This window comes from Lepisosteus oculatus, chromosome 3, assembly GCF_040954835.1.
Source record: "Lepisosteus oculatus isolate fLepOcu1 chromosome 3, fLepOcu1.hap2, whole genome shotgun sequence".
Lineage (NCBI taxonomy): Eukaryota > Metazoa > Chordata > Actinopteri > Semionotiformes > Lepisosteidae > Lepisosteus > Lepisosteus oculatus.
Genome location: NC_090698.1, coordinates 16,140,205 through 16,164,185, shown reverse-complemented (window position 1 = coordinate 16,164,185; position 23,981 = coordinate 16,140,205). Strand labels below are relative to the sequence as shown.

General features: G+C 39.7%; 2 protein-coding genes across 5 annotated transcripts in view; both read left to right on the top strand.

Moving 5' to 3' along the window:
• The first annotated feature begins 72 nt into the window (after positions 1 to 72).
• On the top strand, positions 73 to 12,703 carry LOC102698674 (tetratricopeptide repeat protein 23-like). Of its 4 annotated transcripts, none has more exons than XR_001477771.2 (12): positions 73 to 160; positions 831 to 928; positions 1,585 to 1,762; positions 1,952 to 2,075; positions 2,440 to 2,593; positions 3,272 to 3,397; positions 4,265 to 4,442; positions 6,199 to 6,304; positions 7,190 to 7,317; positions 7,441 to 7,517; positions 8,477 to 8,626; positions 9,046 to 9,128. XR_001477771.2 is itself a non-coding variant. In XM_015340447.2 (12 exons), the coding sequence occupies exons 2-12, from the start codon at positions 864 to 866 to the stop codon at positions 10,191 to 10,193; spliced, it is 1,332 nt and encodes a 443-aa protein (XP_015195933.2). In that variant the 5' UTR covers positions 76 to 160; positions 831 to 863; the 3' UTR covers positions 10,194 to 12,703. The 4 variants fall into 4 exon arrangements, 3 of the variants coding, with proteins under 3 accessions (XP_015195935.2, XP_015195933.2, XP_015195934.2); XM_015340447.2 differs by lacking the exon at positions 7,441 to 7,517 and adding an exon at positions 10,154 to 12,703 and having other exon boundaries at positions 76 to 160; XM_015340448.2 differs by lacking the exons at positions 73 to 160; positions 7,441 to 7,517 and adding exons at positions 192 to 587; positions 10,154 to 12,703.
• A 742-nt stretch (positions 12,704 to 13,445) lies between these two features.
• The window catches only part of fyb1 (FYN binding protein 1), a 50,054-nt gene continuing 39,518 nt past the window's right edge, over positions 13,446 to 23,981 (top strand). Inside the window, exon 1 of the mRNA XM_069186941.1 lies at positions 13,446 to 13,559. Within this exon, the coding sequence (XP_069043042.1) occupies positions 13,557 to 13,559 (3 nt within the window). The 5' untranslated portion in view covers positions 13,446 to 13,556. The remainder of the gene's footprint in view (positions 13,560 to 23,981) is intronic.

Below are 23,981 nucleotides of genomic sequence, written 5' to 3'. Positions count from 1 at the left end.
TTTGCAACCTTTGTGTGAAATCGTTTTGACAGACTCCTTGCCAGGCCAGTGGAAACCTGCCAGTTTTAGCTCATTCAATTGGCTGCAGTCGCTGCCATGACTACGCAAGGACGCACTTTTCCGTGTAGTGCACCAGAGGCGGATGTGCAAATACGTGTTGGTAATTATATTTACAGTAAAACCTCGCTCAAATATGATATTCAACATGTCGTCTGATGTTTTCCTTGGAAGCTTATTACGTGATAAATTGCATGCTTTTTGTCTCGTACCGATAGACAATATTTTAACAGCTGTAGCCAGGTGGACCAACGCCTAACGTAAAACCGAAAAACCTCGATATTATCGAGATGCTTTTTATTGCTTGTACTGAGGTTGTTTATTTGGTGATTGTTGGGGACATCCAGTGAAAACACTGTTTACATAACATTTTTCACCACTCTTCCCGTGATGTTAGCGAGAGATTTCTGTTATACTAAGCGAATATAATTCTTAATGGACCGGCAATCGGATTGCAGTTCATATAGTATTGCACCTACCATTTGAATGATGTACAGTAGACAGACGTGTAACGTTTTTGAAGACTTACTGTAAGTGAAATTCTAGGTTTTGCTATACACAACGCCTAAATGAAAAGACAAAAGTCATAAAACCTGATGCAGTTCTTCTGTTGTTACAGATAAATTACTTTTTGTTAGTGTTGCGCAACATTTCATTTAGTTAGCTGCAGTATGATGGCCCGTTCAGGACTGTAGGGTACAGTATGTGTCTTGTGTAGTTAAGGTAAGCTTCTTCACCTGTTGGCCGTGATAATGCTGCCATTTCATTTTCAGCTCTTTCAAACGCACGCCTGAGTGATCTGGGGAATGCAACCAGCAGTGATAACAATTCCGACCGCCTCCTGTGCCACAGAGGCCAGTGATCTACAGAGGTAAGAGGTAAAAATCTGAGGACACGCCATATAGACTTTGTTATAAATTGGGTGTTAAAAGGGGAGTTTGCAATTGAATGCAATAGCAACAGCCAAAGCTTCTGGTGATGAAATGGATTAAAGGTTTTAGCAGGTTGATCTTTGCTGCCTGCTGTCCCCAGGCATTGCTCTTCAAGGCGATTTCAATTTTGGTTTTGATTTTACTGTTGTTCTATTTTTGTAGGCTTGTTTCATCATGCATCCCGACATAATTAATTCAGATCTGTACAGTTTTGAGAAAAAAAGTAAAAGTAAAACAAATAAGAATCAGTAGCAAAACTGGTCAAGAAGAGCTGGGATCTGAAAATTTGTGTATATATAAAGGCAAACGTTGATGTATATATATTTTGAAGGGTAGAGTATTATGTTAGGGAGAACTTATAACTGTTTTTTAAAAGTCATCCTTGATAAGGTTAAAATTGTCTTGAGTCGTGCATCATACAGTATATGGACTTCTCACTGTCAGCAACAATACATGATCTGCACTGAAAAACTACAGAGAGTATTTAAACACTGGAGTGTGTTAAAATCACACTAAAATCTTTGACAATTATTTGGTGCACAAGTTCTCTGTTGCCCTATAAAACAAAAACTACAGATACATGTGAAATTTCCAGGGCAGAGAGCAGAGGATGCAGTCCCGAAAAGCACAGCCAGGACGGCTCATCGTCGTCGAGGAGCATCCAAGAGGATCTGAGGAAAGATGAAGGCCCCTGGAAAGAGGACAGTCTTACTCCGGCAGAGAAGCTCGACAGTGCGCGCACAGCCTGCGAGCAACTAATTAAAAGCCACGAGGTAGACGTCACGACACCTGGTGGCTAACCACACCTCTACGAACATTTAAACCTACAGTAAGGTCATTCAGGCTCACCTCTCCCACACTGAGGTGATATTTTCACTGGGTTTTACACTGGAGCACAAACCAATCGCTCCCCCTGTTTACTATTTTACAGTTAAACATGCTCTCTTCCTGTGTTGATGTAGGTGTCACGGGCCATGACTGAGCTCATCAGATGTGTGGCACTGTCCAGGCTGGTCTACGGAGACGGGCACTGGCGTCTTGCAGAGGCTTTCGCCAATGTGGCTTATGGGTATTTAAAGCTTCGAGGTACTGAAGTCGTACCTGAAATTACACTCTGTTCTACATTATAAGCCTGATACCAGAATGAACAGAGCAGAAGGTCTCATTTGCAGATTATATTCCGATGAAGTTATTGCCATGTTTTTTCTGAAGTTTTATTTAAAACAGGTCAAAATTATTATTCCTTGTTCTACATGGGCCCAACCACTTAAAGTCCAGGCACCTGTTTAGTTGAAATAACAGAAAATAATTGGAACTGGCATTAACCATCCTTTTAGCACAGGATTAATTTCCAATTTTCTTATCCTGTCTGACAGTACAAATTTGTAAAACATTTGAAAGAGTCTGATGAATCAATTCAATTGCGTTTGTGTTTATTTAAATACTGTAGGACTTCCTGCACAAGCACAACAGCATGCTGAGACTGCCAGAGACATTCTGCTGGCTGGGACACTGTTACCAGAACTTGTGGAGAAGAAAGACATACTTCCTACCTTAATGACCACCTACTACACCCTTGGGGTGGCACACCTCATGCAGAAAAAATATCCTTTGCGCACTGTATCTGTTCCTCCTCAACAGTGTGTACAGACCTATTAAGGAAAATATTTCATTAAAGTAAAATGAAAGACCAAAATGGACAACATGGAATCTTCTTCTAGTTTGTGGAGGAGTATGGGAGAGAGCAGGGATATGAGGGTAAGTGAGGTGGACTGGGGAAAACAGGAAGTAATCTGTGGGCAGGGTGCTGGTGGGGCAAGAGAAAAAAGGGGGAGACCTGGGTGACGATTTCTGGGGGGAGATTTTGGAGGACAGCAATGAATAGAGAAGTCAGAACAAGACGAGCTCTAGGGAAGTGTGTGAACTCAGTTTGAGGAAGAATTATACTGTTCAATCAAAATTATATCGTGCCTTTCAAGAAACTAAAAAGAAATGTCTGGGAGTTATGAGTGTAAATATTTGGATGTGATGACAACAGGATCAGAGGAGAAATCGGAAGCAAATCAGGAGACCAATGAAGGTTCTTTTGTTTTTAATAGCTTTAAAAATCTGAATTCTTATATACAGGTGCTCCATGAATCATGTAATGATTACCTTTCCACAGTATTATTTAGCCAAAAATGCAGAGTAGCATGCGTGTTGGATGTCCAGAAGTCAGGGAGTGTACAGGTACTGTACATGCAGGGGCATAGACGTATTGGCTTTATCCTTGACTTCATCACTCTGAATGAAGCTCACCAGAACCTGCAGAAAGCTGAGAAGATCTATCAGGGACACCAGGGCCTGTGTAGATCAGAATACCGAGCCCAGAATGTCTCCCGGGAAGACCTGCAACGGGCCCTGGGCAGGTAACTTGTTTCTCTGTGTCCTGAGGCACTAGTGAGTTGGACTTTATTGCCTTTGGTAGAACAATGGGGTTATGCAGTGTGAAGAATCCAAAGTTTAGAGTCTATATTTAGAGCATTTCTATTTTTGTTGAGGATATTGTAAGGCAAAACAGTCAAAACAAAGCATCTGTCCTAACAAACGTTTACAGAGGTGTAATCTGCAAACACATCACAGTAAAGATTGTGTAATAGGGGTGTAAGCATGTGTAGTAGGGTCATAAAGCCAGTCATTTTTCTCACTGAATTTAACCACTTGCCTGATGTCTTCACATCTTTGAGGCTTCCAGTACTCAGTTTACTACCAGCTGGTTCACAGGTTATTTTCAAGAAAACATAAATTCCTCTTAATTAAATCATACAAGAAAAGAAATGTACAGAATTATAAAGGTATACTTTAACTTTTATTTTAGGTACTATCATTGTTTGATCCCTTGTTTCAGGGTAGTAGTGTGAGGAAATGTTAACATAGAACACCAACACGCCTGTCGCTGTTGTTCTGTTATTAGTTATCTTTCAGACATTGCCAATTGTGTTATAAATTCTGACTTTAAAACATTTTGAATTGTATTTTAAAAATATTTTGAATTAAATGACCTGTGGTTCAGGGACTTATAAGTTATTCACAGAGGAAATGTCAGTATGTCTGCAATATTAATAATTGCATTTAGCTGCTAATTGAGTTGGCTGATAATTTTATCCATACTATACTGATACTCTAGAAGAATGGCCTCCTGTTCTCCTTTCCCTCTCTGTGGAAGAACCAGCGTTGGGGAAATGTCAAATCCAAACCATGGTCTCTGTCGGACTCCTGTGGCTCTTTCCCTGCAGGGTGGCCTTGCAGCAGAAAAGACCTGCGTCTGCTGTGCTGTACTTTGAAAAAGCAGCTTCCTGTGTGAGCTCCACGCGAGGACAGGACAGTCTAGACCTGGTCGGCATCTACCAGGAGATGGCAAGAGCAGAGCAGATGAGAGCCAGGCATGAGGAGGCCATCGAACACCTGCTGCAGGTGCACTCCTGGGCATCTGTTTGAGAAGGGAGAGCTGTGTGGGAGTCGCATATCTGGTCCTGTTCCTAAATCTGCTTAGAAAAGAGAGAAGTTCAGGAATAATTTTGTAGCCTTCAATTTGAAATAACCAGCTGAATCCACAGGACATAAAAGGGCCTAATTTCACTTTTTATCAGATAGATCTGGGCTTTTTTAAATTTTATGTCATCTATTGTGGTATTGCTATACTTGAACAATGCTAAAAACACAATCATAACTTTTTTTTAGACACAAAACAACACAATAAAACAATTTGCACAAACCCACATAGCTAAATAACTGTAATTGAATTAGCAGAAAGTCCTTATCAGCTTTCAGGTCCTTAATGGTGTCTTCTATCTTTTTTATCTTGCTTTCTCTTTTCTTAGAATTACAGTCTTCATTTTAAGTTCTGCTCTTAGATTTCAGCCATGACTATGTATTGTTATGATCTGTGATGCATATTGTAATGCAACGGGGTTCAGGTGGGCGCCGTTGCCTGCTGCCTACACAGGTCGGCCCCGCACTGTCGGGGACACAAACCCGGGCCTCGGGCGTCACTCAACAGGGACCCAGCTTGTTGAGCTAAAGAGAGATCTCTCCCCAGCCCAGTGGCTGTGGTCCTGCTATTACAGGGAAGGGCGGTGACGTCACCGCTCTGGTAAGCCAGCTCTTACACAGTACCTGTTGGCCGTATGCGTTACAGTATTATGCATTGTGCGTTTAACGTCTTTTGCACAAGTGGAGATAATGGGAAATTGATGTTGTTTTATTATCTCCATAGTGTTTATGAAGGAATTATGACATTGTTTTTTTAGGCTCATTCAAGTACTAATACTTTGTTGCTAATCAGACAGAACCTTGCACTTGTGCTGGAGAGCTGGAGGACATGAAGGTTATTTGTGCTGTAAAGCTGAGACCAAGTACAAGTTCTTGATAAGACAACCACTGCCTTAGTTTAAAATGAAAAATGTATGTGCAACAGATAACACTTTTCATTGTTTCTGAACACAGCAAACCTATGCATTTCACCTTTCTAGACTTTAATTGGTATCTGGTAAGGAGGCCAGCTGAGGCCAGCTGTTTGTGATTTTCATTGATCTGACCAGACAAGAGAACAAGAGCACAAAGAGGACATACTGTCCACAAGCCTGCCAGCCTGCTGCAGAGTAAGGGTGTAAAACTCTCACGTATTGCCACCTCATATTATGCATTACTGAGATGTCCTGTGAACAGCTCCCTCCAGGTTCCCTGTAAAAGGAGCCACGGTGTCCATTCATTAGATAGAAATAATTTAGGAAAAATAGATAGAGAGGGGACCACTCAGCCCACCGAGCTGTTTCACTGATAGTAGGTACTGTAATTGATCCACAAACCTTGTTTAGCCACTTCTTGTAGGAAAACAGTGTTCTGGCTAGGGTGTTAAAGAAACTAAAATGTATTCCGGTCTCTCAGGGCTCTGTGAACACAAGCTTCCTTGTTTCAGTTCTTCTATGATACTTCCACTTCTGACTCCACGTCTGTTGTAATGCAGAGTCAGACACAATCCCAAGGATTGGATGAGTGCCTTTTTCAAATCTAAGTTCTGAGTACTTTCACTGAAAGTGCGTACCATGTTGTAGTCTCAGCTAAAAGCTGTTTGAACTTCTCAGCAAACCTTATATGCATTATGAAGATAAAGGCTATGTGATGAAGGTGTAGTGTTTTCTTGCTTACCCGTGTGTCTTAATTCCTTCAGGCTCACTCCATAGCTACAGCCCAGCTCAACGAGAGCGTGGAGACAGCCCAGGCAGCCTTGTTACTTGCTCAAGGCTATGCTGCAGCAGGAAGTTTACGCAGTAGCGGTAAGCATGCAGGATTCTGAAAGTCTGCTTACTCCTAGTCTTCATAAAATACCTTTTTTTTGTTACCAAATTAGGAAAAAAGTGTTACAAAGGGAAAAATGAATTTAAGGGTTAAAGCTAAAGCTAATGTATTATCAGAGTTTATCCTTTCACAGAGCCTGATAATAATATTCAGGCTGGGCTCTTTTCACTGTGTGTTTTATTTTCATGGTTCGAAAATACTATCAGGAGCAAATGTTGTTTAATAATGCCCAACAGTTTGGACTGAAAATGTACCCTGCACAACCAGCAACACCTTCATTAAACATTATGATGTAAGTAAAGGTGTCGGTACAGACTGGCAGCCATATAGTCCTGATGTTGTTGGACTTTTGTGTTAGCTGATTGTGACTGGTTCCCCGATGAGTTCTTTGAGGACAACATGATTGGGATGGCTATAGTAAGCCATGATATTGAGTTTATCTGTTACTTCCACTCGTTGTTTCCCTGGTGTTATTGTATAATTCATAATATTTGTTTATTTTTTGTTCAGTTGGCCTATATAGTCTGCACAACCCATAAACATTTGTCATTTTGGGAAAAAAAGATAAAACTGCAAAATGTTTGTCTTCTGGTATTCCATTACCACAATTCAGATTGAAAGCAAGTGATTTAAATAAAAAAACGATGTCTTTGATTGAATGCACATGAGGTTGTACAAAACAACATTTAACTGAGTGTTGAAAATAGAACAGTGCCTTTGTTTTTCAGCTTCCTTTGTCTGTTGAAATTTGTCTGATGATTGAAGTGGTCAGATATTGGTTGAATCCACACTTAGTTTTTTGGTCCAACAGAGTTATTGGGAGGCTCAGATATCTGTCCTAAGAGACCGATCTTTTCTTATAGAGCTGACAGAACAGTATTTCAAGGAAAGCATAAATATGTTTCGCAGTGTACTGGGAGAAGAAAACCCTCTGACGTTCCCCGCAGTGGATAACTACACAAGCTGGCTGATTCAAACAGGAAGACAGCAGGTATTTAGGGGCTGTTCTCATGTGCTCTAATTAAATATTTCATCAAAGCAATGTTGGAAATATTTTAAATTAAGAAGAATCCTCGTTGTTGCATGAGATCAACATACAGCATGTTCTTATCAGACCTCAGAAGCTCAGCTAGCCTGGGCCTGGTCACTACCCATGGGATGTGAGATCTCCAAGGGAAACAGCTTGCTTTTGTAAGTAATGATGATGGAGCTGGAATTGGCACTCTTCCTTCTGGACCAGAAGTTCCAAACTAATGGCACAGTTTGTTGACAGGGGACACTGTACGGTCTGAGGTGCTGTCTTCCCAGTGAGATGTTAAACTCAGGTCTTGATCATGTGGTTATTAAAGATTCTATAACACTGATTGAAAGAATAACATCATAGCATTAGCATCACCCAGCATCCTGGCTAAATTCCACTCTAGGCTCACACAATCTGCAGTGTAGTGTGGCTGTTGGTGCAGAATGGCTGCCATGTGTCAGAGCACGTCAGGTCTGTGCTGCACATCTGTGGTAGATGAATTGAGCCCCTTCAGATGTGCAAAGCACTCCGGGATTCTTTGGGATGAGAAGCACTGTATACATGCAGTTAAGTAATTAATTGCAGTAGCACTTGATGTGAAAATTGGGAACATATTTTGGTGATTGTTAAACCTCTAAAATACTAAAATGTATTATTGTATGTCATATTATATCACTGTAACATATTTTTACTCTATTTAATATATAATTGTTTCCATATAAAATGCATTAATGAAACAGTGTGAAAAAAATAACTGTTCATCAAGACAGAATCCAGCACAGTTTCCAGTCATTTTAGCTTGATAAGTATCCCCATGTATTTCTAACATTTCCTATTTCCAGGTTTTAGTTTGAAGTGGATTGACCTGGGCCCATGCTTTTCACTGATTTAAATATCTAATTAGCCTGATGACTACAGATTGGTTTCTCCTAAACTAATGAGAGAGTCTCTTCGTTTACCCTGTCCTCCCAGTCTCCCAGTCACAGTGTTAATCTCCGATGTCTTTTTGTGACGGCTTCCCAAGACAGTGAAGGGGAAAGTTGGGCACTTTTGTGACATTTTATTAGTTTCTGTTGGGAGCTCTGGCATGGAGTGCCAGTTGATCACTCTGGTTTTCCTGCATTCACAGCAGGCGCTCGAACTTCTCCGCAGTACGCTGCAGCGCAGAGTGGAGGCTTTTGGCAACTACAGTGATTCAATGGCTGACACTTTGAGCCTAATGAGCAGTATTACTCTTGCCGGGGGAGAGATGAAGAAGGCCTACAAGCTGCTCAAGAAGGTGTTTGCACTTTTGCCTTTCCCTGGAAACCTGCAGTAGTTTTGGAAGGATACATAGTGCAGCTCCCTCTATTTGACAACAGAGGGAATGCAGTTCTCCCTTATCCCAGTATGTGTGCTGAACAGAGAAGGGCAGGGTCTTATTTTTGGTGGTCACTGTACTTTATTTCTCATTGCTTACTCAGAGTAGTTCTTTTTTTAAGTGAAGCTCTGGTCAAAATTACAAATGCAACACACCAGCCATTCAACATGCCACAGATTTCCTTAAGGGTGAACTACCCTAGTTTATCAGTATTGTTACAATGAGTCCGTTCATTTATTAGAAGGGCAGTAAGGCATCAGAATTTGTCTTTCCTGTTGTTTTCAGATGCAATAAACATAGAAAAAAACAGTGAACAAAATGTGTTGTTATTATTGCAGTGCCTAGAGATTCAGACAGTCCTGTATGGAAGCCAGCACAAGAAGAGCAGACAGACCCAGCAGCTACTGGACATGTTAAACAAGTGAGTACAGAGACTGGATACCAGTAATTATAAGTAAGCCAAAATAATGGGGGACTGCTATTTTAACAGATTCAGTTTTTCTTCCTTTATGTGAAGTACCAGTTTGGATAAACTATTTTGTTTTTTTGGAGATCTCTCATCCATCCAAATGCTTCTAAATGCTTTATCTAATTCAGGCTTCCGGCCTATCCCACCAAGCAATGACACAAGGATAAAACATATACAGGACCCCAGCCCAACACAGGGCTGACACAAACACAGACACGCACATACTCACACCAGGGGCAGTTTACTAGAAACCAATTAACCTACCAGTGTGTGTAGACTGTGGGAGGAAAATAGAGGACCGAGAAGAAATCCATGCAAGCTTAAGAGAGAACATACAAACTCTATCCAGATAGCACTGCAGCTTTGGAGCTGAGCCTAGAGCCCCAGTACTACAAGGCAGCACTGCTAACCACTGTGCTACCATGCCCCCCAAGATCACTCATACAGTATCTTTAAAAAAATCTGTTTCAGCTTTCTCAGAGCAGCACAGAACTGTCCAGGCTGACCAGAGCGTTATGCTAAGCAGCTCTTTTTGTCTTCTAGCTACTCTGTAGTAGTTGGATTTTCTGCTGGTTGGACAGTAGTTAAATCTCTAATATTTTATAGAAAAGTGCTTCCAAGAAAGATTCCTCACTTCCAGCATGAAGCCCATTGATTGCTCTCACTTCCTCGCATGTCAGTTATTCTCACAGTATTGATGTTACTAAACTAACTTGTCTCAAAAGGAGCAGTGTGCTCAGAGCCTTAATAAACCAGTAAATGTGGTTGAGCTGCTTAAAAGTAGCAACTGACAGTGATTTGTGCAACTTTAAACCTCATTATGGGCAAGTTTCTGAACAAGAAGACATTTGGGGGAACTTTGACGTGGGTAGTTTCCAGTCTGAACCTTGGTCCTGAAAGCATCTGAATTTTACATTAAATATAGTTTCACACAACAAGAAAACAAATGTGATCTTTCTGTTTCCTTTTCTTTCAAGGTCTCCTGCTGTATGCAAAAATAGTCTGCAGCCACAATAACCACGATCCCACAAGGTCACAAGAGAGAAGTACACATGGGAGAGGAGGCAGACTAATTCAGACTTAGGCCCATTCTACTGTATGCCAAGTGAGATGGTCAGTGTGAGGCTGAGATATGTCATTCACTGTTTTCCTGCTTTACTTTCCAAACATGGCTGGATGCTGTGAATTCCAGCTGCATCAGACACTGTGAAGTTGTGTGGTAAAGCTGTATCATTCTATTACAAGTAATGCCCTTTGAGTTAATTGCTTTCAAACACAGACCAAGAATCCAAATGTTCAAAGTGTAAAATTTACATCCTGACCTGAAACCATCATGATAAAAAGGTAAAGAAAAAATATCACTACGAGTGGCTCTAACATTAAATTTTGTGTATTTCAATGCTTTAAATAAACCATGAAACCCAGCCCTGTATCTTCATGACAGTTCACCTTTACTGTACTGTCTTTTAGTTGCAGATGTTAAAAGGTATGATCAATGAAAACCTATCTGTTGAATTGCATGAAGAGTTTCTGATTATAATTGTGTTTAGAAATTTGTTTGACAGTACTACAGTATGTTCTAAAGCAGGCAGAATTTTGCTAAAAAAAACAATAATTTATTTAGAAATATCTGGAATATGATATGAGCACAAAGAGGAAAATTTTTATATGTGCTCACATTGGTTTACAAAAAGGCACAGACCATTTTATACGTATTACCATCCAAACTTTACCACCGTAAACCTTAATGAAATACAGATTTATGCAAAGGTTTGGGCACCCCTGGCCAACTTACATGTTTTATTGATTTCCTAAGTGAAAAGAAGTTAACACAACCTCTGCAGTGAACAAACTTAAACTTGACATATTTCTGCAAATATTAATGTACAGTTACTATTTATTTGCTAAATTTAACAGATTGAAAAAAATAAAACACAATAATATGGCATGTGCAAACGTTTGGTCCACTAGTGTTATTTCTTTTGTAAGGTCTCAGAACTTAATTGACTGGTTAGGCCTTAATCTAAGTCAGGTGATGACAATTCCAGAGCTTCATAGATTCTCTGACTCTTCGAACCCTTCAGGGTGTTGTGCTTAAACTCAACAACCATGGGCTCCTCTAAGAAGCTGCCCGAGGAGCAGAAAATAAAGATAATTGACTCTTGCAAAGCAAGGGAAGGCTATTAAAAGATATCTAAACGCTTCCTGCTGGCAATTTCCACTGTCATAAATGTTATTGAGAAATGGAAGTTAAGGGGAACTGTTTAGGTCAAGACAAGATCTGGAAAACCAAGAAAATCTCAGATAGAACTGCTCGTAGACTAGTCAGGAGTGCAAAGCAAAACCCCCATGTCACTGCAAAGGACCTGCAGGAAGGTTTAGCTGGCACAGGAGGAGTGGTGCACCGGTCCACTGTGCAGCGTTGCTTGCACAAACATGATCTGAATGGAAGTCATCAGAAGGAAACCTTACCTGCGATCTCATCACGAAAGTCAACGTCTGAAGTATGCAACACAACACTTAGATAAGCCAGAGGCGTTTTTGAACCAAGTGCTGGTGGTCTGATGAAGTAGATATTTAACTCTATGGCCACAATCACCAATGGCACGTTTGGAGAAAAAAAGGAGAAACATTTGAAGAAAAGAACACCTTGCCAGCTGTTAAGCATGGGGGTGGATCTATTATGCTTTGGGGCTATGTGGCAGCCAGTGGCACAGGAAAAAATGTGTGGGTAGAGGAAAGAATGCATTCTACTAAGTATCAATAAATTCTGGAAGCTAAGGTCCCACAGTTAGCGAAGAAACTAAAGCTGATAAGAGGTTAGATATTACAATAGGACAATGATCCAAAATATGCCTCAATATCAACCATGAACTACAGTACTTCAAGAAACGAAAGAGGTCTTCACAGTCCCCAGACTTGAATATTATTGAAAATCTCAAACATGCAGTGCATGCAAGACGACCTAAGAACTAGAAGCATTCTGCAAGGAATAGTGAGAAAAACAAATTGTTAGCTGGCTACAAGAAACGTTTGGAGGGTTTGATTTCTGCCACAGGGGGTGTTACTAAGTACTGACTGATAGGGTGCTCAAACTTTTGTACATGCCACATTTACTGTTTAAGTTTTTTTCAATCTGTTAAATTCAGCAAATAAATTGTAACTGTACATTAAAATGTGCAGAAATATGTCAAGTTTAAGTTTGTTCCCTGCCGAGGTTGTGTTAACTTCTTTTCACTTAGAAAATCAATAAAACATGTAATTTGGCCAGTGTTGCCCAAACGTTTGCATACAACTGTATATGCAGTTTGCAAAGTCTGATTTCTCACAGCAAAGTGCAGCAGGTGTTGTGGAACTCAGAAAAGTGTATGATTTCTATACAGTAAAGTCAACTGCCCTCGGCCTGAAGAATTTACCAAATAGGACATGTTAGATGGATGAAAATTGTGTGCCCCTCATTTTGCAGTATTACACTGGCTGATATGTATTTCATTAAAAATAAAAGATAACAAACAATTTGCACCTCACATTTTGAATCCTCTTGGTGATGCCAAAAGTTTTTTTTAATCCAAAAGATATTTTTCTCATGGTTTTTATAAAGTACTTGCTGCAGATTTTAAAAAGATTCAGAAAGTCAGCTGAAGTTTATATCAGGTTTTAGAAAAAGGTTTTAGAAAAAGCATTGCTTTGAAACAAAAAGCTCAGTAACTTGGCCCTTGAAGAGCTCAGTCTTCAGGTACAGAAGAAACTTTTGACCAAAAATGCCAGTCTAATATTTTACGCTCCATGGGATTCTTGCTAGAGGGGCTTAATCAGCCACATTACATTACAATTGAACAAAATGTTCTGAGAAGTATTTCCTTCCCATTAGCCAGTCATTACTGTACTGTTGATTAGCTGTGTGGTGAAGGGTGAATCCAAGGTTTACTTTCTGTATATTTCTGTACAGAAATATACAGAAAGTAAACATACAGAAAGTACAGAAAGTAGAAATACAGAATGTAAACTTTTCCAGAAACTAGTGCTGTAAGATGAAGTGAGCAGGAGCACCTATAATACTGTTTGTGAACATTATGTGTAATCGCTAAGCTGCAGAGACTGGAGAAAACACCTGTGGCAGACTGCCGGTTCTTTGTTTTTACTGCACTTGGAATGCCAAGAGTTAATCTCTGCCTAATTCTGTAACAATGGAAACAGCCAGTCGGCATCATGGAATAGGCAAATATAAAAGCCGATGAATAGGCTGATAGGGCTTCCTGTGATGACTTTATAGAGTAGCCTCATAGTCATGAAGGGAAGTAAATACTGTCAGACAGTACTGCTGCAGAGCCCCAGCTCACATCCTGCACTGGAGGTCTGCCTTTAAACAGCTCTGGAGTAATGGTAAGTAGTCAGGTTGATCTTTTTTTAATTTCACTTCTGCTGCTTATAAACACAGCTTGAAAGCTTTGGGAGATGCCAGTAATTAACATAGAGACTTGCTTTGGTGAAAGAATCGAGAGGAGGAAGGGGTGCTCATTTTCCTTTTGTCCATAGAATACAAGACAAAATATGACCTTCCAAATCCTTCTATTAAAATTTAAAGAAACATGCAGAAAAACCAATGAAATTGCTTTCTTTTGTTTGGTTTGGTGACGTTTAGCTGAGGTGCTGAGTTTGACAGGATTTGCTGCAGATTAACAGTCCTTGCTCAGCTGCGCTGGAGAGTCTGGTGCCTGTAGATTAGTCCTTTCTAGTCCCTCCAATGTTTGGGGAGTAAAAATGTATTCCTTGTTTTTTTTTAATTAAAAAAACAGGAGACAGTAACCTTTTATATTGTTTAACTAACAACATGCGGAAACTGGGAGCCCAATAAGTCAAATGAATAGTAACATTACACAGTAGTCAAGCACAAGCGATACTTAAAAAAAGAGTCTTTCTAAACTGATTAACTGCATCTCCTGGGGCTGTAGGCTTTCTTTCACATTCTCACCTTCATAAGAAAGAACCTTTTGTTATAGTTTTCCTACTAAAAAGTAAATAAGACAGGCATGTGGGCAAGGTTCTGTTAATTTGTTACTGCTGAACAGAAGCGCAGGAGAGAGAGTGCGAGGAGAAGCCGGGCATTGCGAAGCAGGGGGTCTTCCAGCTCGGCACTGACAGCCTGCACTGCATGACTGCAGAGTGTTGCGAAAGCAACTGCTCTTGGTGGCTTAAGCAGAGGCTCTTTTCCTTGCTGAAAAGTCTCACTTCCTGTTCTTGCCGCACTAGGGAACATGACATTACACAAGTTGGTTTTCTTAATGTGTTTTTCTATTACTTCCAAATGGCCCGATGGTGTGTTAAGTCAAAGAGGCACCACTGCTCGACTTCCCCTCTGTGTAGTCGTCTTTGCGGGAGTCTTCAGACCAGCAGTCTCCCATCTTCCTGTCATATGGCACCGTCGATTGAATTGTTTTTCTAAATGTCTACACAATAGTGGGTAAGAATCTTAACCAGAATATTGGAGTCCGAATTGGGATTTCCAAGTGAGAGCAGTGTAGGTACAGTAATGGGCCGAGGTGCCATTCTGCCCTAGGCTGACACTGTGTAGAAGTCAGTTTAGTGGTGGGATGCAGAGAGATGTGGGTTCGAGTCATTCAGCCAATTAAAATTAGAGTATTTCTGAAATGAAATGAATTGTATCCATGAGCTGTATTCACCGCCTTTCGTGGATCAGAACAGAGTGAGAGGGCAGAAGCGGTAAGAGAAAGAGTTGAGCTTCACAACAGGACTTTTGGAATTTAAATGGCAAAATACTGTGAAAAGCAATAAACGTATTAATGGGAAGACACTATAAGCCTCTAGGTTGCCTCAACATCCCCTGGCAGTATCTAATAAACTGCTAGAATGATGCCTTCATTAATTATCTTTGTTAGCCTGCTCATATATCTGCTTCCTCTGCCTGGTGTGAGGGAAGAGAGCAGAAGATAGAAATAACGCTGTTATTGCTGTGTCTGGCCTTCCTTGTTGTAGAACAGTGTATTATGCAAAATTCTTCTTCTGGACTGTTTTGTTTTTACAGTTGAGCAATTGTTTGCAATATGACTCACCCAAGATAAAGACACGATCCAAAAAGCAGCAGCAATAGCTTGTATTAATGTAATGTAGTCTGATTAAGCTTGCAGTCTATAGCAAGGCTGTGCACTGGACCCAGTCCGATAAACACTGTTGACCATGTGGTCACATACAGTAAATACTGCAGCAGAGTAGAGAAACATTCTTAAATGCTGAAGAGCATCAGTGGCAGATAAACACTCACAGTACTGTTCTGAATATGCTACCAAAATGCTGTGAGCTTAACTGTTTTTCACTAGACTAATTTTTTCAATTTAAGCAACAGGTAGATTAATATGAGTTTAGTGGACGTTTCATTTTTGTGTTGTTATCTATATTTTTTAATTGCATCCTGACTAACAGTAATTCTTCACTAGCCTATTGAATCTTTGGAGTAGTCTTCCCCAGCACACAAACTTTAACATGAACTTGCAGTACAGTACATGCATGGATTGGATTGGCACAAACAGAACATGGCAGCACGTGGGCTGAAAGAAATCAGAATCACACTTTCCAATGTGACATTGTCCATGTTCAAGATGAAACATCCCAGATTCTTCTGTTCTGTTCAGCTTTGTGAATCCTTGTCACAGTCACTTTTGTTTGCTAAAACCATCATTCACTGTGACAAATAATGTTCTAGGCAAAGACAGCAAGAAGGTAGCTCAAGTTACAATGCACAGAAAAGGATTACAATAAGCTCAGGATGACATGACTCAAACTCCTAAGGTCTTGTGCAGTAAGAAAACGTACAGTAAGCGTGTGTTTGTTTTGTTTGGGCTGGAATGACAAAGGCATGGCTTTTCTTGCCCATAAATGTTGTTTCCTCCATCATAGGAACCCAATTTGAAAAAAACAGGAGAATGTACAGCAAGGAAAATAAAGAAAGAGAATGTGCTGTCAGGCCGTCCTGTCTCACATACCAATTTGCTATTTAATAGCATTTTCCTAAGGACCCTAAATATGTCACCACAATAACCTTAAACTTCTTCTACTGCTACGTCACATGGCTGCTGTAACTACTCTGTCATACTTTCTCTCTTGTGCACATTATACAGCATTTAACGATATCACTGGTAAACAGCTTCCTTCCCATATTCTCAAGAGTAACACAATGACAATAAATTTAGACCTCATTCACTTTATTTTTTGGAATGATTGATTTTTCTTGATGAGTAATACAGTAAAAATCTCTCCCCTTTCAACTCATTACTTTTATAATCTACTTCCACATCCAGATAAATTATGTACTATCCAAGATAATGGCAGGTGTACCCAAATGCTGTTATATCTCAAACCATTCGGAAAAGCCATTCTTATTCTCCTTGTGAAAAAAGAAGTTTGTGAAATGTGGAAAACTAAGACGAGCATTTAAGGAGTTATCTATAAAAAAAATCTGTAATACAATAGCTTGTTTCTTTCAATGTTTTTCAGTTTTTCATAAATTTTCATAATTTCGGTGTCTTAGTAGTGAATGTTCCTATGCTTGAATTAGCACTATTTCAGTATTGCCTTTGTTGGGCAGTGCTAACACCACGTTCATACAGTACTTTACAGGGACACCCACTGGCACACACTGCAAATTGGTGTACCCAGCTGAATTAAACTGTTCTTAATATACCTTTTTACCAGCTAGCACCCTACTTTGTGCCAAAGGAACTAAAGAAACAGTGTCTTTCACAAAGAGAAGTGGATGTTCAGTATGAACTAAAGTCGATATTGTTAAGAACACAAGAAGAGTTACAAAGGAAAGGAGGCCGTTTGACCGATCCAGTCCGTTTAGTAGTTAGTAGTTAACCGATTCAAGGATTTCATGAAGCACTTTCTTGAACGAAGCCAGGCTGTGGAAATATGTACATTGGGGAATAAAGCACAGTTCAATAGCTAAACATCCCCTTTTACTGTATCATTTTTAATTTGACAGTTTTAACATGAAAAAAACGTAAAATTTCTCTTGGAAAATAGCTTGCGTACAGTAAATATTCAGGCTTATTTACAAGTACTGGTAACAATCACAGTTGCAAAGGATCCTAACCATCTACAAACTATTTGCAAAACAGAAGAGTGGGAGAAGATGCTTAGTGATTTTGTGTATATATAGTTTTACATTGTCAGGCAATTTAGATATAGTCATTTCATGTTTTGTAGCATTACCACCCTCCACTGCCTTCCTTTCTTAATGGACTGCTAATCCAATAGAGAATATTCCCAGTTGATCTACTGGAACAGGTACAGCAGCAAGCAGATCGGCAGTTTTCTCACAAGATGTGATTCCAGCACAACAAGAATAGTCTTGTGTAGTGAATCTGCTGAAGTCACATTGTGGGGAAAAGGAAGATCCTCAGTAAGCCTTACACATCCATTAGCACTGCTGTCTTCACAGCATGCAATCTATTGAATTTGGAGAGGGAATTTGAAAACAATGAAACAACTGTCCCTACTTGAAATCATACAGTCCAAAGAAATAAAATGTGACTTTATACGTATGTTTAAGGCATGTGTTGTCCTAACACTAAAAGACGGCTTTTGATGTGCAGTGCTTGAGGATTTTGTCTTGCACAACCACGTTTTTGTGTGTAACACAATCCTCTCAATGCACGTGTACACGCTCTTCTCCTAGGATGAATCCTGCTGTTATGAAAATACACAGTTATGATACAGAATACAGGGCACATTTACCCAATTGCACTGAGGGACTTGAAGACTCACAGCTCTCTTGTTCAATCAAATCAAGCAGTTCATTTCCCCATGTCCTCTTGTTCTGGGTTACTTGTACAAATGCAAACATACCCAATGAGCCCTGCGTGAGGTGACAAGTACTTTACTCCTTCAGCAGTGCTTTGGAGAACATAAAGTCTGAATCTGCTTGGATCTGAACCCTGGAGTGAAGCCCACATTCTCAAGCAAGATTGTGTTGATTTAATCTGCCCTCAGGGAGAAAGCAAATTAAATAATAACCTGGATGTCCAGTTGGTGCCACGCTGTAATTTTAAAAATATTTATTTGCATTTAGTAGTATTGGTCTCAAACGTTGTGAATTGGAGAAAACGATAATAATACTGAAGATGTACAAGAGTCAGTTAGAAACAGAGAACCTGTGTGGTGGCTGCACCTGTTTCTTAAACAAAATTGGCCCACGGTTTGGGTGGTTTATGTGGTAATTGTGTTTCTTGTTCGAAAGAGCACCAAATCAGTTTCGTCTAACACATTGTAGAGGAACTTGGTGAACTTTATTCCTGGGCCTAACAAAAAGGGAATCTCTTAACATAAAGAACAGTTGTACAGAAAAGGGAGTGCTCAACATGCTTTAATGGCTGGGTATGAGTCGGGTGTGGAAGGAGTGAAAAGCAGCATTGATAATAAACTGTAATGATTTTCCGATTAGTTTTTACATGGGGGTTCTCACTGAAACTCCAACCTGAGTCATATATTCATAATTGAACAGGAAGAGCAGCGGCTCGAGGGAGAACCTGGAGTTTAGGATTGCCTTCAACAATACAATGTTATTACAGCAGTGATTATTAGCTTTAATTACATTTAAAAACTTTAATTACAGCAGGCTGCCTGCTCCAACCATCCTTAAAATGGTGTGAAAGCCAGACTGTCCGTGGAGGAAGTCCAGTATACAGATTAAGCCTTTACAGAGATGATCAGCACTGATAGCTCATAGCTTTCCTTCTGAACCACAGCTGTGAGAATTAAGATGCCAAAATTGCATAAGAAAGTACTTTCCTTATTACATGGAAACTTTAAAAGAGCCACAGGCAACATTTTGTATTGCTATTTTTTTACTTTGTGAGACACAAAGCCAGGACATAAAGGAGAACACATTTCAAGAGCTCTGGCTGCAGGTGAGCCTGTCACACATTCTCACAGTGGAAGCACTGTTTTCCAAAAGTCAGATCATCATCCAGCAGCTAAAGGAAAACATTACGTGGAGCAAGAGGATGGGGAATTCAGACTAAAGCTTTGTTTTAAGGGACTATCTAACAGTAGTGCTGGATACAGTCCAACTCATGTGGCAAATTTCCACAATTTATCAAACTCAATTTAGAAATCAGAACCGAACAAGTATATATGAAATAAAATATTGCCACAGATGAGCCTTTCCACGGTTGTTATCCAGTATCTACCAAGCATGTTCAAAAATATATAAAGAGGTAAGAACATAAACATTGCATAATTGCACTAAATCACAAATAAAGTCTTAGTACAGTATACAATTGCACATACATTTGCAATTCCTATATATTGCAAAGTATGGACAGGCTTTCACTCTTCAACGGCCCTCGTGCAGCTTGGGTATGAATTGTTTCTTAGGTCAGGGGTTCACGGCCTGGTCTTGGGGACCCCAACACCTGCTGAAAATGTAAAAACGCAAATCACTCATGGGTCACGAACTTCACCTGTGTGTCACTGAGCTGTAATGATGCCCTTAAACTCCAGCAAAGGCACTGTTGTGTTAAAAGTGATTTCCCCTCACGTCCTCACGCAATCCACCAGAGTATTTCCCTCTGCACATCTCCGCACACTTGGTCTTGCCAGGCCTGTCAGGGGCACAACAGCGTGCACTGGGTACAGAGCCCTCTGCCACTCTCTCTGTTGCTTCCTCAGATGTTCACAGGCCCACAGAACACAGCAAGTTCAGCTCCTGACTGTCAGCGTGACCTCTGAGCATCCTCTCGAGGGTTCAAAGCTTTTTCATGTAGACAAGAGAGGCACAGTCATTATGCGGATGCGCAGGTTATTTCATCTCAACATTTCTCATGCGGATTGGCCACTGCTATCTGAATGTGAGGATCAGATAGATGTGACTGTGTTCTGACCATCTGTTTTCCAGGTCATAAGAACCAGTTTCCTGATTTCTCTGAACTAATCTGCTGATGGTAAAAGCAGAATGTCTCCTTTTCAGGACAGTTTCTCTCACACACATTGAATTCAATGATGCCGATAATACGTTTATCACTTGAACTGCTCTGTTTCTCTCTATATTTCACTGTTCTTACATTAAGTAAACTTGTCTTTGTGAAGCGTTTCTTGTACAGATTCCTTATCAGCCTTTGTTTGTGGCATTTAATTAGAATACTAAGCACTGAGCATCTGATTTCTTTTTGAAATCGCATGACTTGAGCTCAGCAGTTTCTTACTCCACAAAATGATACTAATCAAACAATCAACAAAACGTTTTGCTCACAATTTAAGATGGAAATAATGTGTGGGTACAATTGAGCTACTGATATACAAGACTGTTGTGTTCTTATCGTGCAGTAGTACACAGCTGAACCAGTAATCAGATCAATTGAGAACTGAAGATAGTGTACAGTACCAATTAAAAGACCCCTGTGGATCTCCAAAAACATACTGTAGTGATTTTTGGTTTGGTTTGTTGAAGTAAAATTCTCAATGGAAACGAACATGTCAGGAAGTTGACAAGCATTGGCAGTACTGTATGTTTGCCGTTGCTGTAACAAAAGGAGATCACTTGTGCAATAAAATAACTTCTCTTTAACAAAGTGATAATTTGCTGTTTTCCATTTAAGAACATTTGTCGAGCAATGTCAGAATAGTTTCTTGTTCTTGATGTAGGGTATTACGTTGTTTATAAGCCCAGTGTGTGTTTTATATATCTAGACACCTATGACAATAAGCAGCTGTGACATCATAACAGGTAGTTGTTCTCTTTATCTGGCTCATCTATCTGTGTTTCCTGGTCTCCAATCAGTCCCATTCAAATGAAGAATTTAAATTAATATACCGTATGTTCAAATGCTCCTTTAGAGAGGTGTATGCCCAATCTGCTTTCTTTTTCCATAGTTAAAGCACAGCGTGCAAGAAAATCCTTAAATTGAGAACACTGGCGTTCGTATTTTCCTGTGCACTAATGTATGTAACTAAGCAGCGGTCCATTGTTCACGATAAAACAAAGAGCAGGCACAGGCAGACAAACGGGTAAGTAACAGGTGGCTGTAGCGAACGAAACACAGTCCAGAATCATAGTCAGTGAAGAAGCCCAGTTCAACGCTGGAGAAACACAATGAAGGCACAAATGAACTACTGTACGCGAAAGCTGAGGTCCAATTAAGCTATTCAGGTTTGTAGCCATATGTAACAGCATTGAACATGCAATCAGTATTATTCAATTTTTCTTTAATATTAATTATCTATTTACTTCCTTCTTTTACTTTTTTGCTTTGTGGAGTAGTGTAAAGTCAGTTGTGTATCTAACACCTATTGAAAGTTCCTGACTGCAAGCTTTAAAGCAACAAAAGGTGATCACTTTGTTAGGCACTGTAGAAAATGTCTACAGACTTGTTAACAGGGGAGGGACGAGCATCTTAAGAAACGATTCCTGTAGAAAGTAGCAAATAGTGCTAAAGAAGAGAAACACCTCACAATGAGTCAATTAGATTTGATTGCAAAATGTGATGAATTAGGTTTTATCACTTGCTCGTGTCTAGTTTATCTTGAAACGTTCTACTTAGGGTTTTGAATATACTACTTGATGTGAAGTAAAAACTGGATGACGAGTTTCTTCTCACACAAAGCAAGCTGTATTAATAACAGTACAACTTGTTATAATAGTAAAGAAATTAGTGGAGGCTTTGAGTAGTTTGTGATGATGATAACATGCTCATACTGCAACCCCTGACTGTGTTTAAGATGTCTAAGGTATTTCTACAGTATATGCAGTAAATACCCTTTTTAAATTCATTGGTTTGTGACATCTATTGTACTGTCCAGGAAATTCCATCTTTAAGCAGTTCTCACAATGTCTGCATTTTCAAAGCAGCTTTCCCTTGTAAAATTTTCAAGACTTAGACAACATAGATGTAGTATTCAGTCCCTATTTATAGAGCTTATCTCATATCAGTGCATGTGTTGCATAAGACCTTTGACAAGCACATTGTCCCCTCTGATGTTAGAGAACCGAAACTTGTGTTTTATATCACTTCATGTACAGTACTAGCTTTCCAGCAGTACTTTATTTTGTTGCTCACAGTGGAGCTCACAGTGATCATGGAGCATGTTAAAAAGTTTTTTTTCTTATATGCAACTTTTGATATCCCCCCGAGGGAATCATGTGGCCTGAAGTCCTTTTATCTGTGCAAGGGCCGAGTGTGAGAGGCAGAATGATAAAATCTCACGGCACTATAAAGAAATAAACATTAATTATCATATAATACACATTCTATTATATTATTGGAGTTCACTGGAGTTAATGTTCAGCTTCTTATGGAAACACTCACATACACCATTCAGGGTATTTGATCATCTCCTTACTATCAGAGCAAAATTAAAAATGCTCTAAGCATGCCAACTGTTGTTAACTGGAAAAATCTGCAAGAATTATACACTGTACATGTATCTTAGCCTATGTATAAGTAGTATAAAAGGTATGGAGCAAAAAACCTTTGTTAAAGAATCAAAGACTGCTAATCTTTGATCAATTGAACACACCTGATATGACATGAAGCCACCAAATAAATTTATACCTGACACACTATCTCAACAGTTTGTTGACCCTGGAATCCATCTGAAATCACAATGGTTTCTCGGCTGCATAATTTACTGTTATTAATTCGTTTCCTTTGCTGCTACAACCATTTGCTGAGCAAGGGTGTGATGAAGACTCTTTCCACGATGCAAGAGCATGGCACAGGCTGCAAAGCTTGTGGAAGAAATTGTGCTACAGCAGTGGGAGCAGTAGCCTGCTGTTCAATGATATCACATGAGCTCTTTAGCATGTTCCATTATCAATAGGATTGTCATTATCAATACGCTTTTGTGGTAGTAGAAGTACCCCAGTTTAAAGAGGCAACTTGGGTGCTATTCATACACACACCATAACTACAGGACCTGTAAGATGTGATATGTCACATTGTATCACCTAGGGCGGGAGCACAGACGCAACAGTACTGCCACCACCAGTACGATGAGTGAAGCAGTGAAGTGTTTGAAAAGAAGTTCCTTTCAACTGCTCAGCATTTTTCAGCTTCTCTCTTCCTCTTTTGTTTGCTTATGTCTGTGTTTTTCTTTTCCTTTGGTCTGGGAATGAAACCCCCCCCCCAGCTGCTGAGGCCGAACTCATTGTCACCTTAGTTTCCCTTACAGGAAAATTCTTGTTGGACTCCACTTGTCTTTTAGAGAAGTGACAAACCCTGATGAGTTGAATAGCCTTTTGTAAACTTTCTCAGGTTCTCAGTGAGATACAAATGTTTTACTCTTGATGCCAATGGCACCTGAGAGCTCCCACATTCTGCCATTCAGTGAGCCAGAACTCACCTGTGTTCACTTTAGATTCCAGAAAGCCATGCACCTGAGAAACTACTGTATATCAGATATTCCAGACATCAGTTTAGATTATTTAGATTAGGTTTGACTCAATCTTTACCAATTGTCTGATCGTGTGAGCTGTAAGAGCTCTTAACACAACTAAGAAGACAAAGTATCTACCTGCTAAACCCTTTCCAATAGGGCGGTGTTATATTATATGGGTCTTTGTACAGTATATTTTATCAAAGGACAGCAGTACCACTAAATTTACACTACAACGCAAACAAGCCTACATGTTTTAATTGATCTGTTTTAGGTATAGAAATATCAATTTGTTCATAGGCTTAAAATTTCATGTAAGCATTTTTTCTGTGATGTTTATTTTTATTCTGATGTTATTTTCTGCCAGGGGAATTTGTGTCTGGTTCCTGCATGTGGTCTGAGCTTCCTTGTTTC

Excerpts from the sequence above, each read along its gene's own strand:
- LOC102698674 (XM_015340447.2), top strand. The coding sequence starts at position 864 with ATGCAACCAGCAGTGATAACAATTCCGACCGCCTCCTGTGCCACAGAG. Across the intron at positions 2,594-3,271 it reads GCACACCTCATGCAGAAAAA|TCTGAATGAAGCTCACCAGA; the intron begins ATATCCTTTGCG and ends TGACTTCATCAC. Across the intron at positions 4,443-6,198 it reads CCATCGAACACCTGCTGCAG|GCTCACTCCATAGCTACAGC; the intron begins GTGCACTCCTGG and ends TAATTCCTTCAG.